This window comes from Alosa alosa, chromosome 7, assembly GCF_017589495.1.
Source record: "Alosa alosa isolate M-15738 ecotype Scorff River chromosome 7, AALO_Geno_1.1, whole genome shotgun sequence".
NCBI classification, from domain to species: Eukaryota; Metazoa; Chordata; class Actinopteri; order Clupeiformes; family Clupeidae; genus Alosa; species Alosa alosa.
In genome coordinates this window covers 5867612-5879808 of record NC_063195.1, presented here as the reverse complement: position 1 = coordinate 5879808, position 12197 = coordinate 5867612, and the positions used below count along the sequence as shown (strand labels likewise).

General features: G+C 39.2%; 1 protein-coding gene across 1 annotated transcript; it reads right to left on the bottom strand.

Annotated features, from left to right (window-relative positions):
- On the bottom strand, positions 1-10880 carry LOC125297266 (zinc finger protein 709-like). The gene is made up of 3 exons (XM_048247523.1): positions 10748-10880; positions 10164-10501; positions 1-3108 (listed from the first exon to the last, which is right to left on the bottom strand). The coding sequence occupies exons 2-3, from the start codon at positions 10456-10458 to the stop codon at positions 947-949; spliced, it is 2457 nt and encodes an 818-aa protein (XP_048103480.1). The 5' UTR covers positions 10459-10501; positions 10748-10880; the 3' UTR covers positions 1-946.
- Positions 10881-12197: the final 1317 nt, after the last annotated feature.

Below are 12197 nucleotides of genomic sequence, written 5' to 3'. Positions count from 1 at the left end.
ACTGTGCATGTGAACCACCAGTGTTCGCACACATTCATACACATACAGAAACACACACACAAACACACATAATGTAGATGTTAATGTTCTAATAAGGGTCTATTTACAATAATGTTCTATTAAATAATACTTTTTGTCATGGTATTGGTATTTAAGAGCAGTTAAAACTGTCCAGTCAAATTTGACCGCAAACAGTAAATTAAGGGGGGTAGCAATGAACAGTGTTTAAAGGTTAAATGGCTATACTTTCCTTGCTATTCTTTTCTGCCTGTCAAAAATAACAAGGTTCAGCTGGACTTGCAACGTCACTGTGGCTATCTGAAAGTCAAAAGTTTCTCTTTTGGACGTATAATGCACTAAATCCTAGGGGCTAAGCCTTTAAAAATTGAGCATATAGGGACTTGATATTTAAATATGCTTGTTTTCAGCTGCCATATTTATCAACACATATTTATTCTTACACTGGAATTGGAGTAATACAAACGTTTCACACGTTAGCCCCGTCGTAAGATGATTTGTGTGCTCAGATCTACGCTGGTTTCTACACTCAGTTGATAAATAAGGGCCATTGTGTAGTACCACAATGTGGATCTGAGATATGTTAGAAGATTTAAATGTTTTTACACGCTGGACACATTTCTAAGGCTACTCTCTGGTATGTTGGAAAATGAGCGTTCTAAAGAACATCTAGGTTCATTGAATTCAACCTAGAATTTTAGAACCGTCAATTGTTGTGGAATGGAATCTTACGTTAGAATGTAAAAACCCACACCTTTAAGGGTTAAATGTTTTTACACACCGGACACATTTATTAGGCTACTCTCTGGTATGCATAAGCATGTGGCGTCTAAGACTTAGGGATTTTGGAAAAGTCTTTTCACAAGGAGTACATTTATGAGGATTTTTACCAGTAAACATTTTTTTTTTTTTTTTTTTAAACTGTCGATTACTGAAAATCTTTTTCTACATTACACACATTATGAGACTTCTCGTCAGTGTGAGTTTGCATATGGGTTTTAAGACGTATGGATTGTGTAAATGCTTTTCCACAGTGGATACATCTATAAGGCTTCTCTCCAGTGTGAGTTCGCATATGATTTTTAAGAGTTGAACTTTGATTGAAAGTTCTTCCACACTGAATGCATTCATGAGGCTTCTCTCCTGTGTGAATTTTCATATGGTTCCGAAGACCTGTTGTTGAGACGTAAGCTTTTCCACACTGGATACATTTATGAAGTTTCTCTCTAGTGTGAGTTTGGATATGGGTTTTAAGAGTTGAATGTTGATTAAAAGCTCTTCCACAATGGATACATGTATGAGGCTTCTCTCCAGTGTGAGTTCGCATATGAGCTTTAAGACTTGAAATTTGTTTAAAAGCTCTTCCACACTGGATACATCTATGAGGCTTCTCTCCAGTGTGTGTTACCATATGGGTTTTAAGACCGGAACTTTGATTGAAAGATTTTCCACATTGAACACATTTATGAGGCTTCTCTCCAGTGTGACTTAGCTTATGGATTCTAAGACCTGAACTTGACATAAAAGCTTTTCCACAGTGGATACATTTATAAGGCTTCTCTCCAGTGTGAGTTCGCATATGGGTTTTAAGAGTTGAATTTCGTATGAAAGCTCTTCCACACTGAATACATTTATGAGGCTTCTCTCCACTGTGTGTTAGCATATGGGATCTAAGACCTGACCTTGAGATATAAGCTTTTCCACACTGGATACATTTATGACTTCTCTCTCTCGTGCGATTTAGCATTTGGGTTTCAAGAGTTGAACTTGAGATATAAGCTCTTTCAGACAGGGTACATATAGAAGACTTCTCTCTAGTGTGAATTCGCGTATGGATTTTAAGAGTTGATTTGCGAAAAAAAGCTTTTCCACACTGGGTACATGTATGAGGCTTCTCGCCAGTGTGAGTTAACATGTGGGTTCTAAGGCCTGCACTTGCGATATAAGCTTTTCCACACTGGATACATTTATGAGGCTTCTCTTCCGTATGTGTTAGCATATGGCCTTTCAGAGTTGAAAGCTGTCCAAATGCTTTTCCACATTTAGAGCACACATAATCCTTCTCTCCAGTGTGTACGACCAGATGTTTTTTAAGACTTGAAAATAGTGCGAAACCTTTTCCACAATGAGCACATTTATGCCGCTTCACTCCAGAGTGTACTAGCATGTGGGTTCTAAGATTTGAAATACTTGAAAAACCTTTTCCACACTGGGCACATCTATGAGGCTTCTCTCCGCTATGTGTTTGGATGTGGGATTTAAGTTGTGATGCAAGTGTAAAACCTTTTCCACATTGGTCACATTTATGAGGCTTCTCTCCGGTATGTACCAACATGTGGGTTTTCAGGCCTGAAAGTAAAAAGAAATCTTTTCCACACTGAACACATTGATGACGCTTCTCTCCAGTATGCGTTACCATATGCGCTTTCAGAGTTGAAAGATATCCAAATGCTTTTCCACATTGGGAACACGTATAATCCTTCTCTCCAGTGTGTATTACCATATGTTGTCTAAGATTTGAAGCTTGTGCAAAACCTTTTCCGCACTGGACACATTTATAAGCCTTCTCCCCAGTATGGGTAGGCATATGGGATTTAAGACCTGACTTTGACGGAAAACCTCTTCCACACTGGACACAAGTATGAGGGCTCTCTCCAGTGTGTATTAACATATGGGATTTAAGATTTCGAATTTGTATAAAACCTTTTCCACACTGGTCGCATTTATGAGGCTTCTCGCCAGAATGTGTAAACAAATGGACTCTGAGAAGTTGAATTTGTGAAAAACCTTTCCCGCACTGGTCACATTTATGAGGCTTTTCTCCAGTGTGTATGTACATGTGCAGTCGAAGAGATGAAGATGCTGTATAAGTTTTTTCACACAGGGGACATTGATGAGACTTTCTGTGAGTCTTTTGCTTTTTCTTTGATTTTTGCATTTTCTGCCTAACAGAGTGTGTTTGCTGGTGTTTCTCAAGTTCTCTTAGGGTCGTAAAACTCCTCTTGCAGACAGTGCAGTGGTGCGTCCTTCCTTTGAGTTGCATGTTGAGCTCATCATCCTGTCCATGGATGGTCTTCTGTTGTGTTGTATCTGGTTTAAATACAGTTTCAAAAACAAATGCTTAAATACAAAAGTGTTCCTGGTCCTTGTACTATTGCGATCATTCATTATTCTATTTTGAAAGTAAAACGGAAAATGCAAGTGGTATATGACTTTTTGAAGTTCTATAGTCACATGCAAATGATGTCATATTTTGACCTATTCCAGGGATTACAAAGAGGACTTAATGAATAATGTGAAGTGCAAAATGCAATAAAGAAAAATGTATGTCATTCTAACCGTGTTATCTGGACAGTAGGCTAGGCTACCTAGCTCTGAAATAGATAGTTTGTTTGTTTAATTTAAGGCCATTTCCGCAACTAAGGCTATTTAATGGCCAGAGCACTGTGTGTTACAGAAACTTAAATATGTTTTTTTAAAATCTATGCTAATAAGATATTCTAAAACCTTCAAAAGGTGGGACCTTACTAAAAACATCAGCTATAGAATTTTGATGATAAAATTGTTGTCTTTTGGTTCTCAAGGCAGGGCAACAGATCAAAATATGTCTCACTGACAGAGGCATTTTGCAAAATTGGCATAATGGAGAATCTTCACCACTCAATAGAAAGCTATGAGTGAGTCTTGAATGTCCTATACGGCATCTCTGAAATAGATAGACCTGGAAGTAGAAACGATAGGTGGGTGGTCATATCATGGCCATCTGAATGATATGGGTCTTGTGATGCATAAAGGCTATAACCTACAGGGGCCCATTGCACAAAACTAGGATAAGGGATTAAGCCAGGCTATTTTGGCTATCCTGGCTCAATTTATCCGTGATCCAGTTGCACAAAAGTGGGATAGGGGGCAGCAGGATATGTTATGGTATAAGTCACCATGGCGATTTAGTCTGTGGAGCTAGCCTGCTCCAGACCAGGCTAAGTTCCAGGATCTATTTAATCTCATTCCTTATCTCAGTCAGCAGTCACCACAAACGGACACCAATAGTTATTCCACTGCCCACTACACATTGTTATCACATATAACTAGACCCACTGTCATTATTTAAACGTTTGTGATCATTAATTAACTTTTACATATCGGCATTCCCGACCTGTCATGTGACAATGTGACGTCACGGGAGCGGCGTAACCATTTTGTGCGTGGTGGTCGCCGCACTAGTTGCAATATTCTCCTAAACAGAGGTGTTGCTGTTTGTTGCTGTTGTGAAAAGGCTATCACTACCTACTTAACACCGTAGAAGAAGGAATGAAGCCGCTCTAGTTGCCATGGTGAATCTGTGATCGGTGGCGGGGTCTATTTGAGGGAGCCGTGAGCGCGCACTTATCCAGGATAGGTTTCACCTGGCTTGATGAATCTGTGTCTGCTCATCCTGGCTTGGGCTTTGTGCAACCAATTAAGCCTGTACGCTCTTGTTTTGAATTCATTGAGCGCAGCTCAGTAACTTATCCCGGATGTCTTAATTCTGCTTTTGAGCAACGGGCCCCTACAGACATAATCTGTGACCTGTTGCCAAAACATGCGATGCATTGCAGCCATTTCATAGCGCCTCACAGACATTGTCGCAGGACGTGGATGCTTATTGTATATTTGCATGTTCACATCACAATCACAAACTCAAGCGAGGAGTAGTCTATAGGCTCTCATGATGCGCAGTCAGAACTTGACGTTTCATCAGCAAACAGAACGGCCGCATTCAATCTTCTGTAGACTGCTCCAACCCGATGAAAATATATGGCCGGCTGGCGACCAAATGAACCACTGTCTCAGGAAATGTAGTTCAGACCTGGTAGGTATATAATATAATATAATAGGCTATGCATCGCAAACGGAACGCTCGAATGACATTTATTTTCTTAGTGCATTTTGCATTTCACATTATCCATTAAGTCAACATCGTCTTTATAGCCTAAGGGCCCTTTCCATTACACTCCTAAATCTGCTGCCCGAGTTGGAAAGTTACCCAGCTTTCTTGCGGCATTTCACGCAGGCACGCCCCCTTTACATCGGAGTACTTGAGGGTACCCCGAGATGGCCGTACGACCTTACAACAAACATGGCTGCGCCTATAGCCGAGATGAGATGACATGTATTTTCTTTGCATTTGTACTATGTTGGTCATTTTAAGGTCGATGCAATGCTCTTACACACTTGCACAAGCAACTCATTCGTACATGTTGTACGGGTGGGCGTACGATTATTTATGAGTCTAATAAAAAAAAAGGGCCATAATCCCTAAAATAGGTAAAAAAAAAAAAAAACACTTGATAATTTTCAATTAGCAAGTGACTAGAACTTCAAAAAGTCATATACCACTTGTTTTTCCATTTATCTTCCAAAATAGACTAATGAATAAATGCAAAAGTACACGGACCGTTCCCCCTCCTTTCAGTTATTTCTTATCTGCGATTGTGATAATTAAACACTATAATTATGCAGCAGCCAATCAACAAAACAAAAAAAATCCAGGACCTCTTCATAACCATAACAATTAAGCATAAAATATATATAGCCTACCCGGACGATATTCTCTATGAAGATACCGGTATATATTGTCAGCCGAGGGAATTCGTTATCTTTGTCAGATGATCTAGGAAGATGTCTCATAGCAATGCCCGTACATGGACATTCATGTATTCCATCGGTGATGCAAGAATACTGTATGTCCGAAAATAAATTGGACGTAGGCCTACAGTATGCTGAACATCTGAGCAAGAATAGCCTAAAATAAATCGGGCATAGCCTACAGTAGGCCTAATAATCACAATCACAATTTTAACAAACTTGTTGAATTGAATGTCATATTACTGTACCCTGCACATAAAGGCTACACATTTCCACAGCACCAGAATCCGACCGAATGCCTCCCTCAACCCCCTCCATAATCGGCCTTCCACTATTATTTGCGATGGCCAACTCTTCTGCTATTGTAAAACACTCTGGTGCCTTTCCTCCTACAGTAGTGTTCAAAGACACCTTTTTCTTGTTAGCTGTCAAACATAGGCCAAGGGAAGGCTATAAGCTAGGCCTACATGTTTTCATAATAAAGAAATAATAATGCAAGCTATAACTATGTAAACCATACTATTCTGAATAATGTTTTTGTGTTTCATTTTCACCTGCTGCCATGTGCGTTTGGCAATGGTGTTGCATCTGAAATATTAACAGGATTAGGCATTAAATAAAAAAAAAATAGACATTAAATAAAAAAAAAAAAAAAAAAAGACACTAAATCAGTCAATGGGGGCTACTTAAACATTCATTTATCCTTATTACTGTAATCTATATGCCCACTTCTGAATTGGGTTGCATCTGTAGGCCTTTCTATGAACTCAAAATAGGCCATTTAATTATTTCAACTCATTTCAGACATTCCGCAAGCTACTAATCCTCCGTAACACATATTTGAAGAACATGTGGGAATAAAACTTTACTTTTAGGCATTTAGGCTACCCGATCTGCAATACGTTGCCAACAGCCTTGCTTTGTTCACTGCCGACGTATTTGATTTTTGCCGTAGAGTGGGTTTTAATTCCTCATAACTTGTCATAATAATTGTGCGTTCCTCATCCGTAAAATAAGGTGATCGCGTCATCATTGAAAGTGGTGACTTGCGCTGCAACCCGCCCCTTTTATGTGAACACGCACAAACTCAATTAGGTTAACCCTGGCTCAACAAATCAACTTCATAATCAGCGTCGTAGTACCGATTAACACCACTTAAGATAACCAGGTTTTGTCAACCCTGGTTTAACAAAGTAACCCTGGGTTACATCTGGGTAGGTTAAGCTCCCTTCGTAGTACAGGCCTTTCTTGAGGAGACACAGCACTCAAAAAATCCTCCATAGAAATGCATGGGGTTTGTAATGCCAATATTGCCGTTGTCTACACATACCCCACCCCTTCCTCGGCAAAACGTTGACACGTGAATACATTGAGCCAATCATGTGGTGTGATGTGAATACATTGAGCCAATCATGTGGTGTGATGTGAATACATTGAGCCAATCATGTGGTGTGATGTGAATACATTAAGCCAATCATGTGGTGTGATGTGAATACATTGAGCCAATCATGTGGTGTGAATCAATGTGTTGAATAAGATGCCCTATGAGTGCCCAAAAAGCGTTGCAATATGGCTGCCGAGTGGAGAGACTTGCCTAAAAGGACTTTGACTTAATCAAACATTTCTTCACATTCCAGCTAGCTAGCTGGAAAATAAACCAAGTTAAGAAGCAGTTGGAATGATTCTTCATGACCTGACTGAAGTTGTTTACTTTAAATTTAATTTAAGCACATTGATTTTACTCGTGCTGCTAAGCAGCCTGGATTCCATGGACCCGATTTTCACCTCAACGAAGGAACCAATCACAGAACGGAGGGGGGACAGCAAGATGATGACGTCTATGTGACACACCAAAGTGGCAATGAGCTACGTACAGACGCATTTGATAGACATTCGTAGCGCCAAATAAAGGGCTCTGGGCATTCGTAAACCACGTCTCAAATAGGAGAAAATTAATATGTAGCCAGGCTAGAAACAAACGTTATTTACAAAAGTGCATAGCTACAATAGAGTATTAAATGGTCCAAAACCAAAGAAAAACAGAAAACAAACCACAAAATTACTTAAAAAATAATGTTTTTGAAGGGGATATCAACGTGAGTTAGTGTTGCAGTGTGCACCGATACTACAAAAGTATTGCAATACCCTGAAATTAAAAATGTCACGATACCTAATTTTATTAGTATCGATACTTTTAAGAATGACTGTGTTTTTTTGAAGTAATATTATGCGTGTGCGCAAGGCATGCTTTTAGTGCCTCCTCCCCTACAGCCTGTGCGTCATTTATCCACACACACGTATGTGCACTGTGCAGCTGTCATGCCATAAACAGCCAGACATTGCTGCTAGTTTAAGTGCTGTTGTACCACATAATACTACTTGCATCTCTCAAGTTTGTGTTTCTAACCTACCTAGGCTATGGGATTTAGATAATTTAGGCCTACTATTGGGTTTAACATCATTTAGAAATAGGCTACGCAACCATAGCAAACCTTTACATCTGGAGAGAGCTCCTTGCTAACTATCCCGCTAGCTCAGGTCGTGTCTGTCATTTGTGGAGTGGTCACTAAAATTAAAATGAACATTGCAAGACACTTAGCTCTTCTATGATCCCAGAAAGATTTTCTTCGACTTGTTAGTTTTTTGAACATTTGTTTTATCTAATGACAAGGGTCATTCCATGAGAAAACAGCCAATATCAGGGTATCATGTATATGGTACATCTCAGATTTTGCTGAAAAGCTGTGAAAATATAACCTGGCAATAGCCAGATGAATTTCGCTCCGCCTAGCTCCACTCATCCATCTGGAACCGATCCATTGAAGTGTTGCTTCAGAAGGCTGGGCCTAATCAAAAAATGCTTGCATATTGAATAAGCCACTTGTCCGTCATCTATTGACGTGCTACTTCAACCACTCACATCGAAGCCAACCCGTGACGCTAATAACAGACTCACAGTCGCTTCTACGCTATGTCACATCTATGAAACTCGCGCCCTGCGTCCTGATTGGCTAAACCATAAAGTTGGTTGGAGAAATCACTCTCAATGGAAGAGGTCCCAGATGGATGTGAGTGAAGCTAGGTGGAGCTAAGCGGAACGACATTCATCTGGCTAGGGTCAGGTTAGTGAAAATATGCCTTATGTTACCAAACGAGAATTGTGTAGCACAGGCTACAATGAACTACCACACCAGTTTCCAGCCCTCTACCACTATTAGAACAGACGTTATGGGCTTCCAAAAATGCCATAAGATGAAATGTGACATTCCAATGTGTCAATTAGGGCCGTGGCACCCGAAATTCAAATGGACGCCACAGGCAAACCATTTGAGATAATGACCTGAAACTTCAGATTCCTTTGTTTGGTAACATAAGGCATATTTTCACCACTTTTCAGGAAAATCTGAGGTGTCATGTACATGGGTGGCTGAATTGGCATGGAATGACCCCATAGAAAACATAATGAATTGCATCCACATATCCTTACGCACTTTGCGCAACTATTATAATTAACTAGCCTAAAACCGTGAGGCTGAAGGCTACTCTCACATATTTGACAGGCACTCATTTACACCTATACCAATGTGCACTCAATTAGCCCTACACAACACATTAAAGATATGCCTAAGTGTAATACTTCAATCAATATGAAGTATTCAAAGTACAATTTTTTTAGCCACTAATGATAAATAATTAGTATAAAATACTAATAACTAAAACAACTTTATATGAATTCCAAAATATATCAAATAGAAACATATGACATAAGCCATCATTTTTCGTATGCTTTTGTGTGTGTGTGGAGAGTCAAGGAGAATCTAGGATGGCCACTGGTGTGGTAATCACACTATACTACTATATTATATATAATGTTAGTCTGGAATGGGGGTGAGGGTTAGAGGAGGGCCAGGCTGAAGCATCCAGCCAAACAGTGCAGGCCAAAAAGAAGAAATACAGGCATTTTTTATTGATATGGGTTTTTTTTGGTAAAAATGAGTTGTGTTGTAGATTGCTTCTTAGTAAATCTTTGGTTGTGGTCCATTTCATACTCTGTGGAAGCTATTCACTATTGGCAACAATGTCAATCGCGCTTGTTTTGCAATGAAACAGCCATTTCCCTCTGGGAAAAAAAATAGCATTGGCCTCTTAATTTTGAATATGACCATACACCCATTTGAATGTCACTCAGCGACTATAGGAGGAAATCGGAAAAACGTGCAGTGATCTCTTATTTTCATTTCTTCATAGCTGTATATTTAAGCGTATAGATGGTGTAATGTAGACGATGTAATGTTGGCATGTAAATACTAGCCTGCAGACTTGGGTGAAGTTAACCAGATTTAGCTATTTTCTAAGAAAAGTTTCTAGAGGCTGAAATGTGGTGAGCGAGAAGTAGCCTAGGCCTTTTTTTGTTCTTCAATGACCATATCAGTACAAAAACTAACATGAAAGTCTGTAATATGACCAGTTTAAGAATTATGTGTGTTTTCTAAGGAGTATCTGAAAGGACTTCTTACCTCCTAGGAGATAATAGAGCTCTTCTTCCTCCTCGTCTTTCTTCACTTTAACCTCCGCTCTTGCCTGTTGTGTTTCAGTGAAAGTAACGTTGGACTCAGCGACGTCTGTCTCAATAATGTCCGTTTCAGTTTTACAGTGAGGCTCTGCAAATGGCTTTTCTTCATCATGTGGAAATGCAATCATATGATCATATTCCTCCTCTTTTATATCTTCTTCTTTCACAATCAATCTCAGGTCAATCTGCCGCGTGTCAGTAACGTTACAGCCAGAATTTAACGCAAGTCCGTGATCCATGTTCGCAACGCACCAAAGATGATCCCATCCAAAGTTTTCTATCCTGTAATCAAAGTAACACAAAAACAAAATAATTCCTTTCAAGACCATTTCTCCTTTTTGAAGAAAATACAAAAAAACAACATGAATTATTAGGCTACATGACTCATTTGTAAATGCCTTGTCCATCACTTAGCCTACTTAACTAATATATGTCTATGCTCGAGTGTGCACAGTTAGGATCAAGAAATCGGCCACTAATTGTGACTAAACACGTAAAATACTACTTATGACTAAACAAGTAACCTACCTCAAGTAAGTAACTCAATTAAGACCTGTACACGGAGATCAATTAATCTGCTGTTTAGGTCGTACAAAACATGAAAACGTGTTAATCCACCCTAAACTTTTGAATTATTGAACCAGAGATTGTGTTTGACTGCTAAAACTACTAGCCTACTTCTTTTTCGTATGGTGGTTGGCGACCAGCTTTGTGGTGCATTACCGCCACCATCTGGACTGGAGGGTGGATGAAGACACACATTTACATTTCAATTATTTGTTTTAATAACCCAGTTATCTTCAAAAAAGAAAACAAAAAATGAAAACGATTTTCTCCAGATTCTCTTTGAAGTATATCATGTACATTTATTGTTATCTGGCTTTCACTAAGTTGTGAAATCAACCTTTGCCTGGCTGGGTGGTACATTGAAGATTATACAGAATTGTATGCTGGAGGTCACTCATGCTAGGTATCACTTAGATGAGTGTAAGTGTCAGTGATGTTAAGTTTTTGTTACATACATGACATGGAAAAGCGTAGTAAATAGTATACAAATATTTTTTAAATCCATACAAACCTACCAAAAATGATTGAACAAATAACATAAAAACCAAATGTTGAACATGAGCGTGAATCATTTTTTTGACAGTAATGTATGTGTGTGTGTGTGTATGTCTGAAAGTTTTCCCAGAGCAACAGAGCATGTGAGAACCTTGACAAGGATGAAGTTGCATATAAGAACACTACACCTTGATAACATATTACACCTTGATAATATAGTGTTGTCTTGCCTCACTTAAAGCTGCAGTAGACCTGTCCGGAATAAGTCCAGCCTCCGAAACATTCGTGTCCACCCAACTTCCGGTCGTCAAACGTCTATGGGAAATAACATGGCCTTTCGAAATATTGTACCTGTCAAACTCTGTAGGTGGCAAAGTAGAAAAAGCTGGTGGGCCGATTGGCCTACATGCTTCTGCCATCTAGTTTCCACTAGATTTTTTGATTGTCGGTGCCGTTAAAGTAGTAAATTATTAATGCTAACCGGGAGCTAGATCCGATGTACGCGGGCGGAGGATGGTGTTAGATCTCACTCACAACCAGTCACAATCTAACATGATGGTCATTTTCACGTGTGATTCACGAGTGATTTCAGTGGTCTATGAAAGTAAATCGTTTGTAAGGTTCAGCCTCTTTTCAACACGACTTAACTTTGGTTTGACTGTGCTGAGAGTTTGTTGGCTGTTAATTGTTCACAGATTTTGTTCATAAAAGAAGTCACCAATTTGTTTGTTTGGAATTTTTTTTCAAAAATTCATAATAATATTCATAATATTCATTTTCTCGTTTCAAATACGAGAAAATGAATATCTAGTTCCCAGACCCCATCTCAAACAAACATTTGCTGGATTCAAACGGAAAAAAAATGTGCTAGTGTAGATGTAGCCTGGGTTGAGGCCTCTCTAGTGTGAACAAAGTA